This window comes from Miscanthus floridulus, chromosome 16 (genome assembly GCF_019320115.1).
Source record: "Miscanthus floridulus cultivar M001 chromosome 16, ASM1932011v1, whole genome shotgun sequence".
Classification (NCBI taxonomy): Eukaryota; Viridiplantae; Streptophyta; class Magnoliopsida; order Poales; family Poaceae; genus Miscanthus; species Miscanthus floridulus.
In genome coordinates, this window is record NC_089595.1 from 65,365,271 (window position 1) to 65,386,892 (window position 21,622).

Genomic DNA, 21,622 nt, shown 5'->3' on the forward strand with positions numbered 1-21,622 from the left:
TAAAATCAAGATCACGTACACACCACATATACTTGCTGCTCCTACACTAGGAGTACGCAAAACATGCCTTCCATCTAGATCCATCCAAACATGTTCTACTCCTACACTGGGAGTGAACCCAAAAACATGCTTGTTAGGTTTTTCATCCACCAAATAAATGCTCCAGGTTCTTATTGATATGTCTTTCAAAGTTTTGTTGTAGAAAAAGACATGGGGCTGTGCAAAAGTTATTCAAAAGTAAAAAACAAAAGAAAAGAAAAAAAGAGTTGAGAAAAAATGGTCAAGTGTCCAAGATATTGAAAACAATAGGTACTTAGATGCCCGCCTAAAAATAGAGAGAAGAAAACTAGATGAATAAGATAGCCCCTGTTCTCTCGCAAAAATATTTCTAAGTTTCAAGAGAGAGATATGTTTTCAAGGAGCAAAGTAGAATTAGGTTAGCCTCCATTTATATCCACCATATATCCACACACATGCACATCTTGATTTAATTGTATGACTCAACTCTCTTTGGATCCGTTGTTTGACTTTACAATATATGCATTGCAAGTATGCTCTAGTTTTCTCCCTACCTATGAACTCCACATAAGCCTTAGGAGTAGGAAGAGAAAAGGCATAACATCTTTATTGCCTTGGTGAGGATCCGTAAATACCACATATATTGAGAGACTTGAGAGTGTCATACAATAGAATCTCTGAGGTTTATTTTGAAAACTTATAAAAACTCTAGAATAATAGTGAAACAAAGAACTTGAGACATAGTGCTTGACTTGATCGTTCTGTCTTTCAATTGCTCAAGACCCAAGTGAAGGTTAAGAAGCCCCATGGTTGAAGGTAATATGGGTAAGTTTGAAAGTCAGATCAGTTTATTCTAATCCAGAGGAGAATTTTTGATTGAACGCATGTGTACTTTTGAGGCATGAAAACATTGTAGAAACTCCTGATCCATTGCTGAGTTTAGCTCTCCTCAAGGACTGGGAAAGGTTAAGCTTGGGGGTGCTTGTTGACAGTCAATAACACCAATTATAAACCATCAACATAACCTGAATTTATACTTAATTCCATCATCAAACATAGGTATAGGGGTTTAAACTAATAAATTCCATGAGTTTTGATGAATCTATGTTTTCAGCATGGTTTATCCAGAAAACCGTTAAGGGGGACCTATTCGTCAAAGGAACCGCCGCGTAAACAGTGTGGAAAGATTCTAGAAGACTCCAGGAGGCTCTCCACCGAAGCAGACCCCAAGGAACTACCATGTGGGGCCAGCCGGCTCCACCTATAGGTCGATCGGCCTGTGGGTCCCACCAGTCAGCCTCCACTTTGAAAGTCGGTTTCCTACCGCCATTGAGATTCAATCTTCACCGTTTATTTAAGTTGGTATGATACAAGGGCTCAGAATTGATGCTCCGGCCTATATATATTAGCCCCTACCCCCTCCCTCAGTAGATCCAGAAACCCTAATTCATATCTCTGGTATTAGAGCCAGCTATCAAGAGAACATTGGTCCTCCATAGGATCTAGTCTTATAAATATAAATAGTGAGATGGAGAGTGACGGAAGGTTTGGAGGAGGTGCCAGTCTATCGGTGCTCTCTCTACGGCTTGTACCTTGGATGATCTAAGTTCTATCTAAGCTTGCCTCTGAGATTTCTTTGGTAATCAACGTCTAATTCAAGTAATCTTCTTGTTTATATTATTCATCAGGTTCACAGCTTGTTTGAGTGCTTCATTCTTTATCCGGGAAGAGTAAAGTAGTAATTATAGTGTAAGCGTGGTGCTTAGACTCTGGTTACTTGTGGATGCATCCTGCATTCCAGATCGGTGGTAGCTCACGAGGGTGACTCTTATAGCCTCGTTGAATCCTCTATAGTCTACCTCCTGTTTGTAGGGCAAGTAGGATGTGGTTACTACGGAAAGCATCCTCTACTGATGTCTTTTCTTAAGTAATGTCCCCAGTTGAATAGTATAAGATATAGCTTACCCAAGTTAGAACTAGAGAACCTTAGTTTTCCTCTCTACGCTCCTATTTATCTTAACCTTGTTGGTACCCCTAGTTAAGTTAGATCATAGTTAGTCTCACATGTTTCTCTGTGGATACGATACTTGGAATACTTTCGGGTGAAAGCTATAGCGGTATCCGTGCGCTTGTGGATTTATCTATGTGCGCTAAATATACCAACAAGTAGTATGCTTGATATATTCATGATTAATAATGAATTTATGCATAAGATCACAAAGCGCTTAGTTTAGTACTCGAGTGAGCTAAGTGGTCGACATTATGTAAGTGTGGTGCTTAAATATTATTTAACTCGGATGCACTCTACATTTTGGGTCATGTGGTAGATCACGAGTGTGACACTCTCGTTGAGTCCTTTGTTGTCCACTCCCCGTTTGTAGAATAAGTAGAACCCGGTTGCGAAGGGAGTCAAGCTCTATTCTTGATCTTCCTTAGTAATGTTCCTTATGCGTAGATACAGAGTTAGTTATGCTATAGATGAAAGTATATATACTAGAGTGTACAAAAGACTTTGTAAATAAGAAATGACAATAATCTTTTCTCTTAATTAATCTCCTACCTAGCCATATTACATTTATGAGTATCTATTTCTATCTCTGGATTATTATTATCAATGCCTTACACTTATCATTTATTTATCATTTGTCTTACCCCTGTTATAGCATGAGAGTTGAGTTAATGATCTTATCATAAGTATACATATTTGTCAATATCTCTAGCCACCTCATCCCTCCTCCCTATGGAAAAATATAAATAACATTACCTGGTATACTCCCAGGTGAAATGCTATAATGGTATATTATATGTGCGCTTGCGGATACTTCAATATATATTTTTCCTAAATTTACAAGTGTTCTCAATAATTACCAACAACGCATTTCTAGCATAATTGCTAGGGATGGCAACTTAGCAAAAGAGTGATGCTAAAAAATGCCAACAATCATCATATACATATAGAACATACCAAAAAGAGCATAAGGTCATTCCAACAGCTATAATCATGAAGCTCAAATATGATCTATCATAAATGATGCTATGCAATGCAATAAGATACAAAAATCAAAACAAAGCTAGACAACAACAGAAAAATCAAAACTGGTGGTACAAGATCCAAAGCTTCCCTAAGCTAAAAAGGGAAGCAGAAATCCAACTCAAAGCGCTGAACTTACCTTTGGTTATCCCCAAATGTGATGTACTCCTTACATTGCATGGGGTTGAGGCTGGAGAACCATTTTAGACTTTTGGTCATGTGGCGCAAACATCCAGAGTCAATGAACCACATGTTCTCCGGTCCTTTGTCCTGCTCAATAGAAAGGCATAGGATAGGCAAATGACTCAACATTGGGGTTAGTAAACTGTAAAGCATACCAATGTTGGGCCATTTGTTTAGCAAATTAAGGGTCAGCTAAAAAAACACTCATCCTAGGCCAAGAAGTAAAGTGATCACCACAAAAGGAAAATGTGGTCCGCTAGGAGAAGCGATCACGACGAGGAAAGCATGGTCCGCTAGGGGGTAAAAGCCAAAGGCACCGCCACGGGGTCCAAAATCATCTCGATCATGACCTGAACCTGGCCGGGCACGACCACCACGTGGCCTCGCAACCTAAGGCCTAGCACCTTGAGGCATTGTACCTCTAGGCCTAGCACTATGCCTCTGAACAGACGGCACATGTACACCATGGGGCAGGGGATACATGTTCTTGTTGTTCAACTCGTACTCTCGCTGGTCATCTCTCTTCCTCCTAAAGTAGAACTCAGCAAGGTGACCATCCCTATGGCAGTAGTCACAGTGAGATCTTACCTCTCTCTTATGTGGCTAGTTCACTCTCTTGTGGGTATGGTTCACTCATGGTAGAGGTTTGGCTTTAGGAAGGGGATCCTTAGAGATGTTCGGTAGAGTGTCATGTGGGTTCTTGAGATAGTTCGGTTTTGGAACCCAAACTTGTTTTTGAGGTGGAGCTTTTGGAGGTTCTTCAAACACTCCATCTTTGGTAATAGGCAAAGTGGGCTCAGGTGGAGTGATCTTGATCAATTTGGGAGTAGTAGTACGTTTCTCACTTAGTTTCAAGCCACTATACTCTCCAACCTTGCCATAGAGATTTTCACCCTTCCGACCTATAGCAAAGCCTACACCCGATGCACCAGTTCCCCTCCTAATCTGGCACATCATCATGCCTAACTATGGCTCACTGTAGGACACCCAGCTCAAGATGGACCGAAGGTATGTGCTATCTTCCTCGGTTCTCATCTTGTCGTGCCTGCAGGAATCAAGCTCTAGCACCAAGCTCTCACAACATGCACACTCAGCAATTGTGCTATCTGAACTGGCCTTCCCAAGTAAAGTGATCCTAGCAACCTTCTCTGCCAGCTCAGATTGTAAACCCGAGAAGGACTTGCATGCACCCAACAAGCTAGACCTAGACTTCAACTCATCGTTCTCATCAAGCAAAGAAGCATACTTGGATTGCAAGGAAGCAAGGCTAGACATGTGAATAGCGCACTCATCGCACTCAACCTCATCAGACATACCACAGCACACTTCTTACCAGCCTCAAGCTCCGTAAGCACTACCTCTAGCTTGTCCTTATACTCTTTCCTCTTGCGAGCAGCACACTTAAGCAACTTATCTTGACTAATCAAGGCAGCACTCAACTTTTCATTCTCAGCAAAGAGCTCATCGGTGGAAAGACATACCTCAGATTCAGAGTCATTGTCGTGTGCCTCGTTGTCGTCGCTCACCACCTCATCACCAAGTGCCATGGTGCAGAAGCCTTGCTTGGCGGTGTCGGTGTGGAAGTAGAGTTCACTCAACTTGTCCTTGATCTTGCGAATGGATTCGTTGTCGTTAGAGGTGGAGGAGTCACTATCGGTGGAGTCCTTCTCAAGGTCGCTGAGGCAGTCATGGAAGGCATCCTTGTGAGCCTTTGCCTTCTCAAGGAACTCCTTCTTGATCGCCTCCTTGTCGAAACCTCCCTTCAACTTGTGCTTGCCGAAGGAGTCCTTGTTCTTCTTGGGGCAGTGGGTGACAAAGTGGTTGAGGTCCCCACAGCCATAGCATCCATCCTTTGGACCATCACCACGCCGATGGTTCAAACAGTTGTTGTGAAACCATGAGAACCGGCTGATAACCAATGCTAGCTCGTCGTCACCAAGTGCCTCCATCTGCTCCTCTGTAACAGACATCAAAGAGGACAAAGCGAAAGAAGCTTGTGAAGGGTTAGTCAAAGAACTTGAACCACCATTACCTGAGACCAAAGCCATGGTCGGTGCAAAGGGATCCTCAAGCTTGGCTCGAGTCTGGTGGTCGATCTCAGTGGACTTGAGCTTGCTAAAAAGCTCATCCACGGTGAGGGTATCGTAGTTGGGTGACTCAATGATTGCGGAGACCTTCACATCCCAAACCCTTCGATATAGGACGTATAGTAACTTGAGAGCCCTCTCATGATTGTCATAGAGTAGTTGCGGCTTGTTTGCCCACATCTTGTTCACAATCAATTGGAAACGGGAGAACATAGCATCAACAGTCTCTCCATTCAATTGGACAAAGTTCTCATACTCACACTTGTATGTTTGAAAGAGTCTGGTCTTGACCTGAGCGGTCCCTCGTGATAGCTCTGAAGCTTCACCTAGATCTCTCAAGCCGTAGTGAGATTAGAAACCCGCCCAAACTCAGAAAGAGAAAGACATGAGAAAAGAGCATTCCGCCCTTGCTAATAGCATTGCGCCGGTCAATCTGATCCTGAGTGATACGTGTACCAAGCATAACGTAAGTAGCATCCTCACAAATCTCCCACTCCCGCGAGCCCAAGCTCTGAAGATACGCAGACATGCGGATCTTCCAGTACGGATAATTTGTTCCATCGAAGAACAGCGGCTTGCCAGAACTGCGGCCCATGTTGCCTTCATGGATCACGGACCGATTAAGGTGGAATAATCCTTAATTGAAACACCGAAAACGACGACCAGAGGGGGTGAATGGGAGCCGTAAAATTTCTCGCAAAAGTTTTTGCCACTGTCCCAAAATCACCGCCAAACACGCGAGTCAAACACCGTGATATCTACGACCCAAATGATAGAATGGATGTTCCCTAAGAACACAGCGAGACACCACAAACAACCACACAGTTCAAGACACAGTTCTCAATCCAAAGGACAGAAAATGAGATACCTAACTCCTATAGAAAAGAAGCGAATTCCTGAATCTAAAATGCCTAAGCCAACTGATGACGAGAGAACCTAGACAGGTTTCTTGACCGATAGAAGACCAACGCAAAAAAGCGAAACTCAAATCGAAGCTTCAAACGACGCAAACGGTACATGAATTAGGTACCGGAAATTCAAGCAGGTAGACCGAAAATTCACCTTGAAAATCAGGTAGCAGCGCAGCACCAAAAATCACTCGTACATGAATGAATGAGACAAGCTAAAAGAGCAAGCAACAATTAGGCTCTGTAGCTTGAAGGTGACAATTCAAGAATTTGGAAAACCAAAGCAGGAACATGCAAAGCACTTGCTGCAGGTCAAGAAGGAGTAGCCTGCCTGCGCTCGTTCAGCAAACAAAAAGTGCACGCACTGCAGAAGAATCGACCAGAGGCGCACGACGCTGGAGCACTCGTGTGCTGCTGAACGAATCCCCTAGCGCCACCACACGGACGAGCAGCGAATCTCCAAAGCAAGAACCGAGAGAAGCTACGTACGGACGAAGAACGAGCGTACTGAGCCGCTGGACGAGCGAGCGGTCATGGAGGGCCACGGCGAGCGCCGCTCAGGTGAGCACGCACAGTGCCTAGGCTCTCGGCGTTGGTAGCGCTGCCGCTGGGCGCGGCTGGGACCACCCTGCCCTCGGCCTCCACGCGAGCGACGAACAGCTAAAGAAATCTGACCCAAACTATGGGAAAATTAGATCGTACCTGAGAACGAAAAGTGGGAAAACCAAGAACACATTGAGACGAAAATCACAGGCACAATCAAAGAAACCCGGAGGACACAGGAAGGATTCGGGCCTCCTTTCCCACGCCAAAAATCTTAGAATACACGACCACGAATTTTAGTCGTGGACCTCTCTCAACGATACTAAGGGGAGGAAAAACCTAGGTAAAAATAAAAAACAAAGATGGGAGAGGTGAAGGGATTGGGGGCATCCTCTCTCATATTTAGAGGTTATTCTACATACCCCATTTGTTCCTGTATATTTTGAGAGAGACCACTTGACCCGAGGGTGTTTTGGTCCAACTCTTTTTTCTGTCGATCGGACGGCCACGCTTCTTTCACAGATTTGCTTTGCCTTGACGCAACTTCTGTGGCTTCGCCACGTGCCGCTCATGTTCCTCCTCGGAGCCTCCGCTCGGATTTTGAGGATAAACCCACGAAACCGTGCACCCGGTGTTTTGAGGCTCAACCCACCAAACCGCTCGCGAGTAGTGTACTCCATACGCGTCCCCTGCAACTCGACGCGTGTCACCTCCGTCCTTGACCGCCCGGCCGTCAAGTCTTCTAGAGCCTCCGCTCGACTTGCTCGATCACCGTCTTTGACTCGGTCAACACGATCACTCTCTCCATATGTATTTGCGCTTGTCGATGTCCCCAAGTGTCAGGCACCGTAGCTGGTCACCCGACCTCCTGGTTTCTTAGTCCAAGCCTCACATCCGTCCTTCACTGCTCCCAGTCCTTCAGCCTGGCACACCTCGCCGTTGACCACCGCCTCTGAGCTCCATACCTACGCACTACAAGCCAAGAGACACGTTGCACAACCTAACTCACGCCATGATTAGTTCACAAACTAAACTCAAGACGCGAATCGCATTGACAATCACACATCACAAATTTGAACCACAAGGACACATAAATCTGAGAGGCAAAACTGGGTCGGCACCCCCCCCCCCCCCCTCTCTCTTCTCTCCGAACACTTATACCAAATAGATATGCTAATTAAAGCGGAAAGGAAGGTTCATGCTTGATAGAACGCTAACCTTTTCTTTGCTATACGCAATTACTAATTTCAAGTAAGACAAGACACTACGAAAACAGAGTAAATCAGCAAAAAATTCTTAAACATTAATTTGTACTAAACAATTTAGCCGCCCTTATTTAATCCCCACGCTCCGGCGCTACGTCTCCCAGTGTCTCTCCCTCTCTCAAGCATGGCGTGCAACCTTGACATGCTATGTGGCCAAGCATTCGGAGCGAAGCAGTACTAGCAACTGAGCATATACAAGCAGCGGGCCGTGCTGGTGCTCGCTCTGGTGAGCATATGTCGATGGTGGTGAAGTGGGACTACAACGGTAAGATCCTTGCTTGGTGCGAGCAAGACTTGGTGAACACCGTGGTGGCAGGGATCTACATTTGGTAGATGATCCCGGCGCTATTCGTGCACGTGGCACGGCAGTTCGGTTCCCGCGCGCAGACGCAAAACCTCGTGGTGCCTGTGATGCTGAGCTCCGGGGCCACCGCCACTACTAGAGAACAGACTTTAGAACGATGTCCCAATTTGGCATTAGCCTCGGCATTTTTTGCTCCTGGGACTAAAGGACCCTTTAGTCCCTGCCCAACGGTCGTCCGCGGGGCAGGAGTCTTTAGTCCCGGCTGGTATTACCAACCGGGACTAAAGGTAAACCTTTAGTCCCGGTTGGTAATAACAGCTGGGACTAAAGCTTTTAGTCCCGGTTTGGGTGATGCCCCGGGAATAAAGATTAATCTTTAGTCCCGGTTTGGACCCCTAACCGGGACTAATAATCCCGGCCTATAATTCAGCTCATTTCTTCCTCCCCGAGCCCGAGCCATTCCATTCAAACTCACTGCCTCTGTTTTTCAGCTTGCTGTTGTTCTTGCTCTCTCCCCCTCCATTGGTGTTGCTCTTCGATTTTGGAGGTAACAAACTTAATCCTCTTATATTTTATCAGTAGCTTATCTCATTTTGCGATGTAGATGCATGTGTAACTTTATATGTTGGACTTTATTATGATTTTATATGTAAACTTAGAAAATTATAGAAAATCCGTACTAGCTGAACTTGCGGACCGTGTTCAGCTCGGCGAGCATGTTCTCTGCCGAGCGGTAACGGACGTCAAGGAGGAGCTTTGATTCTACGAGGGAGAGCGGCAACGGTCGTGGAAGACCGTGTTCCCTTTCTCGTAGAATCGGAGCTCTTCCTTGGCCAAGTACGGTGCCGTCCGGTGGAGAAATGCTCACCGAGTTGATCACGTAAGCAAAGTCAACTAGTACAGATGGTTATTTATTGAAACATATTTTTGAGCTATAATTTGATGGATATTTGATAACTTCAGACCTACAAATGTCATCTACAAATGTTACTATCCTCGGCAACCTAAACGTCCGCGAGCTCGACGATATCGAGCTTAGAATTATTTTTTCCATAAAATGAACTACTTAGAAATCATGCCTTTTATTTTTTAGAATTAAATTTTCCATGAAATGAAAAACTTAGAAAATAGTTAGAAAATTGTAGAAAATCCGTACTAGTTGAACTTGCGAACCGTGTTCAAGTCGGCGAGCATGTTCTCTGCCGAGCGGTAACGGACGTCAAGGAGGAGCTTTGATTCTACGAGGGAGAGCGGCAACGGTCGTGGAAGACCGTGTTCCCTTTCTCGTAGAATAGGAGCTCTTCCTTGGCCAAGTACGGTGCCGTCCGGTGGAGAAATGCTCGCCGAGTTGATCACGTAAGCAAGGTCAACTAGTACGGATGGTTATTTATTGAAATATATTTTTGAGCTATAATTTGATGGATATTTGATAACTTCAGACCTACAAATGTCATCTACAAATGTTACTATCCTCGGCAACCTAAACGTCCGCGAGCTCGCCGATATCGAGCAGGTCACTTAGAATTATTTTTTCCATGAAATGAACTACTTAGAAATCATGCCTTTTTTAGAATTAAATTTTCCATGAAATGAAAAACTTAGTAAATAGTTAGAAAATTATAGAAAATCCGTACTAGTTGAACTTGCGAACCGTGTTCAGCTCGGCCAACATGTTCTCTGTCGAGCGGTAACGGACGTCAAGGAGGAACTTTGATGCTACGAGGGAGAGCGGCAACGGTCGTGGAAGACCATGTTCCCTTTCTCGTAGAATCGAAGCTCTTCCTTGGCCAAGTACGGTGCCGTCCGGTGGAGAAATGCTGGCCGAGATGATCACGTAAGCAAGGTCAACTAGTACGGATGGTTATTTATTGAAACATGTGAAATCCGTACTAGTTTTGTTTAAATATATCATTTTAGAAAATATGAAATTTACACTAGTTTGCAAAAATAAGTATAGAAAGTAGATGACAACTGGTACCGGATCATCGGCCTCTTGTTCGGTTGCGAAACGATTGAGGCCAGAACTCCCTCTTATTACTTGCGGCAAGTGTAAGCAGAAGATTGTGATGGAGTACCGAGTCAAGAGACAGGGACCCAACAAGGGTCGTGTTTTCTACAAGTGCCCGGATCGCGATGTGAGTTTCTTACGCATTTTATCTTTATGGCTAATTGATCTGCTTTTCTTGAATATTTTTTACTAAATATTTTTTGGCTTTAATTACAGTGGGAGGACAATGGATGCGATGGTTGGTACTGGGAGGAAGATTATGCTACATACGTGCAGAATTTGGGTGCGCTTGAGGTAGCGGCTACTGCTAATGAGGCAGTGAGCCAGCAGGAGAAGCTTATTGATATTCAACAGAAGAATGATTTGTCTGTTTTAGTTGCGTACGATCACGAAATAATTATGTTACTGAAGTGTATTGTAGTTTTAGTTTGTTTAGTGATAGTTGGGATTGCTTACGTTGTAGCCAGACTTAGTTAATTAATCAACCGTGTGTGTGTCATTTATGTTGTGTAATAAATACTAAATTATGTTCAAGGTTTTCATAATTTGTCGTGTAATACAGATTATGTCACGCCATTGGATGTACAATGCCGATCGCCGCTCCCAAGACTTTATTGAGGGTTTGCACTATTTCTTAGGTGTGGCCGAGGCAAATAAGCGGGATGGTTTCATGTGCTGTCCATGTGCCCTATGTAAGAATTTAAAGGAATATTCAAGCTCAATGAGTCTTCATTCACATTTGCTTAAGTCAGGTTTCATGTCAAACTATATATGTTGGACTAAGCATGGAGAAAGCGGGGTCATGATGGAAGAAGGTGAAGGAGAAGATTTAGACATTGATGACATTATTGCTCAGTATGGTGCCTTTGATGATACTACAATGGGGGGAGATGAAGAAGAGGTAGCGGTAGAAGATGATCTCGGTGATGCTCTTGGCGATGCCATTCGTGATGCACAACAAGAATGGGAAAGTGAAAAAGAGAAAGTTAAGTTCGAGCGCATGCTTGAGGATCATAGGAAGTTGCTATACCCGACGGCCGAAGAGGGACAAAAAAAGCTAGGTACAACACTGGAATTGCAACAGTGGAAGGCAAAGAATGGTATATCTGACAAGGCATTTGGGAATTTATTGAACCTCATAAAGAAGATGCTTCTGAAGCCAAATGAATTGCCCACCACTACGTACGAAGCAAAAAAGGTTGTCTGCCCATTGGGATTAAAAATCCAGAAGATACATGCATGTCCTAATGACTGCATCCTCTACCATGGCAATGAATACGAGAATTTGGATGAATGCCCGATATGTAAAGCATCGCGGTATAAGATCAGGCACGATGATCCTGGTGACGTCGAGGGTGAACAACGTCCTAGAAAGAAAATCCCTGCCAAGGTTATGTGGAATGCTCCTATAATACCATGCTTAAAACGTTTGTTCAGAAATACAGACCATGCAAAGTTGTTGCGGTGATATAAAGAAGACCGTAAGGTAGACAATATGCTGAGACACCCAGCTGATGGGTCCCAGTGGAGAGCGATAGACAGAGAATTTCCAGAGTTTGCAAATAAGGCTAGAAACTTAAGGTTCGCCTTAAGTACAGATGGTATGAATCCTTTTGGAGAGCAGAGCACTAGTCATAGCACTTGGCCAGTTACTCTATGTATCTACAACCTTCCTCCATGGTTATGCATGAAGCGGAAGTTCATTATGATGCCGATCCTCATCCAAGGTCCGAGGCAACCTGGCAACGATATTGATGTCTATCTGAAGCCATTAGTTGAAGAACTTCTAGTTTTATGGAACAAACCAGGTGTACGTGTCTGGGATGAGTACAAACAAGAACACTTTGACCTACGAGCAATGTTGTTCGTAACAATCAATGATTGGCCTGCTTTAAGTAATCTTTCAGGTCAGACAAACAAAGGATATAATGCATGCACATATTGTTTTGATGACCTTGACAGTATATATTTGAAAAGATGTCGAAAGGTCGTGTACCTTGGCCATCGTCGATTCCTTCCGTTGAATCACCAAGTAAGAAAGAAAGGGAAGCATTTTAAAGGTAAGCCAGACCATCGGAAGAAGCCTCATAACCGAACCGAGGATGATGTACTCGCAATGGTCAAGGATGTGAAAGTAGTATTTGGAAAGGGACAAGGCAGTGAATCTGTTCCCAAAGATGCTAAGGGACACGCACCCATGAGGAAGAAGAAGTCCATCTTTTGGGAGCTACCCTATTGGCAAGTCCTAGAGGTCCGCAACGCAATCGACGTGATGCACCTGACAAAGAATCTTTGTGTGAACCTGTTAGGATTCATGGGTGTGTACGGGAAGCCAAAGGATTCACTTGAAGCACGCCAGGACTTGCAGGGCATGAAAGAACGAGACAACCTTCATCTAGAGAAGACAGATGATGGACGTCATTACTTAAGTCCTGCTAGCTACACGCTTAGCAAAGAAGAGAGGGACAGCATGTTCGAATGTCTAAGCAGCATCAAGGTCCCATCGGGATTCTCCTCCAATATAAAGGGTATAATAAATGTGCCAGATAAGAAATTCCTAAACTTAAAGTCCCATGACTGCCACGTGCTTATGACGCAATTGCTTCCAGTTGCTTTAAGAGGAATTCTACCTCCACATGTACGTCTAGCCACCGTGAAGCTATGTGCATTCCTCAATGCAATTTCTCAGAAGGCAATCAATCCAGTGGAACTAGCTACTCTACAGAATAATGTGGTTCAATGTCTTGTCAGCTTTAAGTTGGTGTTCCCTCCATCCTTCTTTAATATCATGACACACATCCTAGTTCATTTGGTGAAGGAGATTAGTATTCTTGGACCTGTGTTCTTACATAACATGTTCCCCTTCGAGAGGTTTATGGGAGTCTTGAAGAAATATGTGAAAGTCCGTTCTAAGCCTGAAGGAAGCATCGCCCAGGGCTATGGAACAGAGGAGGTCATTGAGTTCTGTGTTGACTTTATTCCTGACCTTGCCCCGATTGGCGTTCCCGAATCACGACACGAGGGGCGACTCAGTGGTAAAGGAACTTTAGGGAAGAAAACATATATCGACATGGAAGACGATTATTTCAATAAAGCACACTACACAGTTCTTCAGAACTCGTCATTGGTGCATCCGTACATTGAGATACATAAGGAGTTCTTACGATCCAAATTTCTAGGGAAGACTGAAGCTTGGATTAGGCGTCAGCACATGGAAAGTTTCAGTGGTTGGTTGCGAAAAGAATGTCAAGGCGATGACAATATTGATGAGCAACTGTATTTATTGGCTAGGCAGCCATCGTGGCATATCCTCACGTACCAAGGGTACGAGATAAATGGGAATACATTTTACACAGTTGCCCAAGATAAAAGGAGCACCAATCAAAATAGTGGTGTTCGCAAAGATGGAACAGATCCAAATGGGAATATACAAACATATTATGGCCGCATAGAAGAGATATGGGAACTAGACTACGCACCTAATTTTAAAGTCCCTTTGTTCTGGTGCCAATGGGTGAAGCTGACCGGAGGAGGGGTAACAGTCGACAAAGAGTATGGAATGACAACAGTGGACCTCAACAATATTGGGTACAAAGAGGAACCATTAGTCCTTGTTGCCGATGTGAGTCAGGTGTTCTATGTGAAAGACATGTCTACAAAATCAAAGAGAGGAAAAAACGAAGACATCAACTCAATGATCAATGAGCCAAAGCGCCACATAATTCTTTCTGGGAAAATAAATATAGTGGGAATTGAAGATAAGTCAGACATGTCAGAAGATTACGAAAGAAATGTTCGAATTCCACCCTTCATAGTGAAGAAAGATCCAAGCATCATGTTAAATGATGAAGACACTCCATGGTTACGACAAGATCATAACCAAGGGTCATACGTCAAGAAGAAATTCACTGTTGTGCCCGCATGATACAACGATGCATGTTTAATATATTATGTTTTAGAGACGGATATTATGTAATATGTTATGACTTCACAATTGTAGATCTTGCTGAGATGATCAAACTTGGTATTCAAAGTTTTTTCATCTGAGGCCATTTAGTGTCTCATTTGAGCAAGTTTGACCAAGTCAAATTTGGTCAAATAAAAAAATAACACTTTGACTCTAGTATTATGAACTCTAAATGACTTCAAACTGAAAAGTTTTGAATACCAAGTTTGTTAAACTCAAAAAGATCTACAATTGTTGTTTTGGTCAACTTTCCATTTGAGAAAGTTTGGACGGTTCAAATTTGTGATTTTTAAATTTTGACGCCTACAAACTAGTTTTCGGGACCCTAGATTGTCTCAAATTGAAAAGTTTTGAATACCGAGTTTGTTAAGCTCATCAATATATACAATCCTTATATAGGCCATTTTTTCATTTGAGAAAGCTTGAACAAAATGTAGTTCAAATTTCATAAGTGTGTGATATAGTTTTAGAAAGTATATATGAGATTCAAGAAGTTGTGATTAGTGTTTGATAAAAATTTCTCAAATGGGAAAATAAGATATGTAACAATTGTAGATCTTGCTGAGATGATCAAACTTGGTATTCAAAGTTTTTTCATCTGAGGTCATTTAGTGTCTCATTTGAGCAAGTTTGACCAAGTCAAATTTGGTCAAATAAAAAAACAACACTTTGACTCTAGATTTATGAACTCTAAATGACTTCAAACTCAAAAGTTTTGAATACCAAGTTTGTTAAACTAAAAAAGATCTACAATTGTTGTTTTGGTCAACTTTCCATTTGAGAAAGTTTGGATGGTTCAAATTTGTGATTTTTAAATTTCGACGCCTACAAACTAGTTTTCGGGACCCTAGATTGTCTCAAATTGAAAAGTTTTGAATACCGAGTTTGTTAAGCTCATCAATATATACAATCCTTATATAGGCCATTTTTTCATTTGAGAAAGCTTGAACAAAATGTAGTTCAAATTTCACAAGTGTGTGACATAGTTTTAGAAAGTATATATGAGATTCAAGAAGTTGTGACTAGTGTTTGATAAAAATTTCTCAAATGGGAAAATAAGCTATGTAACAATTGTAGATCTTGCTGAGATGATCAAACTTGGTATTCAAAGTTTTTTCATCTGAGGTAATTTAGTGTCTCATTTGAGCAAGTTTGACCAAGTCAAATTTGGTCAAATAAAAAAACAACACTTTGACTCTAGTATTATGAACTCTAAATGACTTCAAATTGAAAAGTTTTGAATACCAAGTTTGTTAAACTAAAAAAGATCTACAATTGTTGTTTTGGTCAACTTTCCATTTGAGAAAGTTTGGACGGTTCAAATTTGTGATTTTTAAATTTCGACGCCTACAAACTAGTTTTCGGGACCCTAGATTGTCTCAAATTGAAAAGTTTTGAATACCGAGTTTGTTAAGCTCATCAATATATACAATCCTTATATAGGCCATTTTTTCATTTGAGAAAGCTTGAATAAAATGTAGTTCAAATTTCACAAGTGTGTGACATAGTTTTAGAAAGTATATATGAGATTCAAGAAGTTGTGACTAGTGTTTGATAAAAATTTCTCAAATGGGAAAATGAGCTATGTAACAATTGTAGATCTTGCTGAGATGATCAAACTTGGTATTCAGAGTTTTTTCATCTGAGGTCATTTAGTGTCTCATTTGAGCAAGTTTGACCAAGTCAAATTTGGTCAAATAAAAAAATAACACTTTGACTCTAGTATTATGAACTCTAAATGACTTTAAATTGAAAAGTTTTGAATACCAAGTTTGTTAAAATCAAAAATATGTACAATTGTTGTTTTGGTCAACTTTCCATTTGAGAAAGTTTGGACGGTTCAAATTTGTGATTTTTAAATTTCGACGCCTACAAACTAGTTTTCGGAACCCTAGATTGTCTCAAATTGAAAAGTTTTGAATACCGAGTTTGTTAAGCTCATCAATATATACAATCCTTATATAGGCCATTTTTTCATTTGAAAAAGTTGTAGAACAAAAAATACTATATTTTCTCTATTTTTATAGGTTCAACAAAAAATTCCTGTCAATTTTGGTCAAAAACCGAGAAAAAATTGAAACATTGACGTTACAATAATGTGATAATAAATTTTCTATCGAATAATATTAGTTTTATTAATTTTAAGTTACAAATATATTTTTGCATTAACAAAATACTTAGTATTAGTAACATTTATATTCTATATTCATAAAAGAAATTAAAAACTTTAGGTTACAAAATTTTCCTATTTACAATAAATAATTAGTTAATCAATAGTATTTTTTAAAATAAATATTGCAAAGTATTGAAGTTGATATGGAATTAATTGATTAACCTAGTATTAAACAAAATTAAAATCCCAGGCCTTTCCAATTACGCTGGCGGGTTGGCAAAATTTTCAGGGCTTCAGTCCCGGCCCAGACCAAGAACCGGGACTAAAGGGTGGGCGGCAATTTCGGTGCCCACCAAAAAACACCAGCCAAGACTAAAGGACATTTAGTCCCGGCTGGTAAGACCAACCGGGACTAAAGGGTTGGAGACCTTTAGTCCCGGTTGGTATTACCAGCCGGGACTAAATGTCCTTTAGTCCCGGCTGGTGTTACCAGCCGGGACTAACACCAGCCGGGACTAAAGGGTCGCGGGCTATATATATCGAACGTCTGTTCTGTTCATCTTTGATCTCGCCTCCGTCGCTCAGCCCCGCTTGGCCGCGCCATCCGCCGTCGTCGAGCTCGTCTCTGCCGCGCCGCCGTCGTCGTCTACCCCCGCCCGGCCGCGCCATTCTCCAGGCCCGCATCGCCGCATCCCGTCTCCGCCGCCGCACCCGACCCCACCCTCCGTCGCCGACGCTTCCCACGCGCCCACGCCGTACGGCCTCCGTCGAACTCGATCTTGATCTGCTGCTCTCGATCGGCCATGTTTTTAGATTTTTTTTACAAAGTCTCGGCTGTATGTTAGATTAAAATGTATTAAATTTTAATTAGTAGTTTATTGTTAGTTTTTTAGTTATTTTTAGATAGTTTTTTATTATAGTTTTTGATATATGTTAGATTAAAATGTATTATCTATTACTAGTTTATCTAATTTCATGTTAGATTTATTTAATTGGATTTAGTAATTATATATTCTATCTCTCTATATATATTATATCTAGAGAGAGATTCTATATGTATACATATGTACTTAATTATTTCTATATGTATATATACATGTACTTATTTTCATGTGTTGAGAGAGAGAGAAAATTGTATCTAGAGAGACATTCTATGTGTATCACATGCATATCTAGAGATATAGACATATGCACTTATTTCTATGTGTTGAGAGAGAGAGAAAATATATTGTATCATTCTATGTGTATATATATACATGTACTTATTTCCATGTTGATGAAATATTATGTGTTATTATATTTAATTGGATTTAGTAATTCTATATGTGTTATCACATGTACTTATGTTATGTACCATAGTAATTCTATCTATGTGTTATCTTGAAGATACAAATGGCTGCTCCGGATGATAACTTGAGTGATGACATAATGGCGGATATTATCAATGCCGGCACCAATGTGGATGTAGATGACACAAGTCAGTACTTTGCTGATTATGAGGATATCCTGAATATGCCGGTGGTTGAAGATCAACAAATTGTCGCGCAAGAAAATACTGGCGAGGTATATTCGATTATCTATAATCTCTTATAGATGCATGCGTACGTATATTTGTTGTTAATCGTTGTGTTTCTACTCATGTAGCCGGTCTCTAGATCTACATCAATCACCGACAAAAGTAGGAAAGTCCGAGGGCCAAAAAAGCCATTAGAGGGCCGTTTCATAATATCAGAATTCGACACCGACACCGGCAAACCATTGGGACCACATGCTCAGACATATGTCAATCAATGTGGGTTTGTTGTAAGGGATAGGATCCCAGTTAGTGCTCGTGAATGGAAGCAGAAGATATCCGCTCATAATGTTAGTTTTGTATCTGATCGTGACAAGAACCTAGCTTGGAGAGATATCACTCAACATTTCACATTACAAGCAGATGATGCTTTGAAGGAGCTAGTGAGGGATTGGGCAATGAAGAAGATGGCAACATTGTTCCAGAGTTGGAAGAAGACATTGTATAAAAAGTTTATCTTGAAGAATGCTACGCCGAATTTCAATGCTAAGGCGTTTGTCAAGTTGGAGTCCCATTGGGATGCCTTCGTAGAATACAAGACATCCCAAGATAGTGAGGAACGTGTGATGAGGAATTGGCAGAATGCCCGACAGAAGCAATACCATCATCGCATGGGATCAGGTGGTTATAAGAGTGCTATTCCCAAGTGGCAGAACCTAGAAGCAGAGATTACTACCAAGGGAATCATACATGAAACAATAGAGAAGAACTAGCCTCAACGCGCGAAGAATTGGTTCTACGCTCATGGGGGAAGCCTAGACCCAGACACTGGCAAGCTAATTTTCGGCCAAAAAAATGAGAGAGCAACACAGAGACTAGCTCGTGCTAGGGAAGAAGCTGATAGTGGTGTTTTCAAGCCCAACAGAGAGAAGGATGAATTGACATATGCCCTAGAGAATCCCGAACACGGTGGTTGAACAAGAGGCTATGGGGCGGTTCCGTGGCTACACGCATTCCCAGCAGACAAGGATACCTACAGAAGCCGCCAGAGAAAGAAGGATGAGGAGGCAGAACAAATCCGTGCATTGGAGCAATTTGTTGATGAGTCACGACAAGCATTGCTTGAATCACGTGAACGAGAAAAATCTCTTGAGGCAAGAATGCAGGAGGAGATCAAGAGGCAAGTGCAGCTAGCAATGAGTCAAATGCAATCGCAATCAACGCCGGGAGTCACCATTAGCCCCGTTGGTCAGATGAAAAGCAGTTGTGCTTCTACGGAGCTGCCAGTTATTCAAGACGACGCTGGGTTGCGCTTCCCTGTTGATGACATTACCGAGCCTCTAACAACATGTGAGCTGCACATTCTAGATGGTAATAATGCATCAATCATGGTGGCTGTCGGGGTTGTATCTCCAATAGACCGAATGAAGACACCAAGAATCCATGGGTCAGTTATTCAACCTGGATATGCTAGCGTCTCGGTCGATAGAGTGCTCAAAGGTTACAGCAATGTTCCTCTTGACATTGAAGGCGGTGATGGGGAGAAGACACTAGGAGAAGCAGAGAAGACATTTATTCAATGGCGCAAACGCTTCATCATCATTCCTGGGGCGCCACCGCTTCCCCTACCTCACCCTAGGTACGAATGAAAGTGAATGAAATATTATTTTCCATTAATTTTCTATTGGCTTAAAAAATAATTGACACACAACTTGTTTTTGTAGTAGGGTCTCCCCCTAGCCTAGCCTAATCATTCATTCCCCATCTCATCACAGCGTCGCGGGGGGCGAGACGACTTCATCCCCACGGCGATCGCCAACTCCTACACCGGCCCCATCGCCTCCACAACGATCTCCAACTCCTACACCGGCCCCACCGCCTCCACAACGATCTCCAATGCCTCCACGCCGGTCTCCACCAACACCGGCCACATCGCCTCCACGCCGGTCTCCAACACCGCCCCCACCCCCTCCACAGCGACGCACTACAAAGACGTCTAAGGTCCCGGTGGCAAAGAAGACCCCGAGAAAAAGAGTTATTTCTCAAGAAATACTTTCTGAAAAGACTGATGAGCAAATAGCAGCTGAAGAAGACAAAAAAGTGAAAGATTTTTTTATAGATACCAAAAAGAAGAGTCAAGCGAAGCTTAAGGAGAAGCCGTACTTTTACCTACCATGAGAGGTGCTGAGGCAGAAGGTCGATGCTCACAAGAAAAAGATGATTGAACTTCGTAAGCCTTCGCCACTATCAGACTATGACCGCTCCCTCGTGAAGTCACATGATGCAGATAAGAAAAGGAAAAGAGCATCAGGGAAGGATGTCCCACAGCTCGGACAACAGAAGCAACCAATGCAAAATCTTGTTGTTCTAATCAATATGGTTCCAACATAGAAGTCTATCGACCAGACAACTCTGGAGAAGTGTCGGTTCAAGCCCTTAATGCTTTTTTTCAAGATACTGGTTTAACCTTGGATCAATTGACGGGCAAAGCTCCAATCCAGAACCTGGAAGTTGATACCTGGAAGACTTATAAATATGGGAAAAGTCTGTACAACCCTACGGCTCTGAATGAATTGGGTACGCAAATGTACTTGCTCAACAAGTGGTACATGCAGGCGTGTGGCAGGGGTGAGCAGTGGATCTTTGTCAGATTTAGAGACCATCATTACTTCCGTGGCGATGACATCTTACATATTAGTTTCGAAGAATTGCATCAACTATACCACATGGACGCTCTGGACAAATCAATCATTAGCTCCTTTTGTTTGTAAGTGATTCTTACTTTTATTTAATAAACTCACTTCCATGCGTACGTGTATATAATTATTCTCACATGTAACTTATATTTATATACAGATTCCAGATGTCAGAGCTCCAAAGAATATAAGACACCAGTGTTGGCTTCATTGATCCTTATATCGTATTCAAAACCGGTATTATTGTCAAGGAGCGATGGGTATCTAAAGCACAGGAGAATATCATGATGTTCTTCGTGAAGCAGCATGACAAGACAACAATACTTTTCCCGTACAACTTTGAGTAAGTGTTAATAATAATGTAGTCTACACATTTTATGTAATATCAATACAACTTATATGCATGTACGTGTGTGTATAAACCAATATAGTTTTCATTGGATACTCATTGTCATTGAGTTAAACTCAAGTCGGTTACTAATCTTTGACTCGTTGAGAAAAGAAAGGGCACTATACCAAGATATGATAGACATTATCCAGGGGTAATTTCGATCTCTCGCGCACAACTATTATTGAATAGACTTTGCCATAATTTATTAACGATCGTACATTATTGGTCGCACAGGGTTTGGAAAGAGTTTATTCGGCAACATCGCAAGGATTGCAAGGCACCACTTAATGTAGTTGAAATACCAGTAAGTTGTACTATATACACTTCCCCACGTGTTTAATTACTATATCGTACTTCAATTTACGTGTGAGATGATGAGAATAATCTTCTTCTCGTACAGTGGTGTTTGCGGCAGGAACCAGGTAATAACTTGTGTGGATACTACGTTTGTGAATTTATCACTGCGCACATAAGAAGAACTCCTGAAGATGTCCTCAGAGTACGTATATATCAATTTTATTTATTTTTAAATGAATATATATACATATATGTGTATTAATACTTTTCCTTTTATTTCAAATGCAAGACTGAATGG

General features: G+C 42.0%; 1 protein-coding gene across 1 annotated transcript; it reads right to left on the minus strand.

The window, feature by feature from the left end:
• Positions 1 to 3,108: 3,108 nt before the first annotated feature.
• Positions 3,109 to 5,914, minus strand: LOC136510754 (uncharacterized). Its single transcript, XM_066505102.1, has 4 exons — positions 5,776 to 5,914; positions 4,549 to 5,546; positions 3,189 to 3,319; positions 3,109 to 3,145 (listed from the first exon to the last, which is right to left on the minus strand). Exons 1-4 carry the CDS (start codon positions 5,912 to 5,914, stop codon positions 3,109 to 3,111), a joined length of 1,305 nt encoding a protein of 434 aa, XP_066361199.1.
• Positions 5,915 to 21,622: the final 15,708 nt, after the last annotated feature.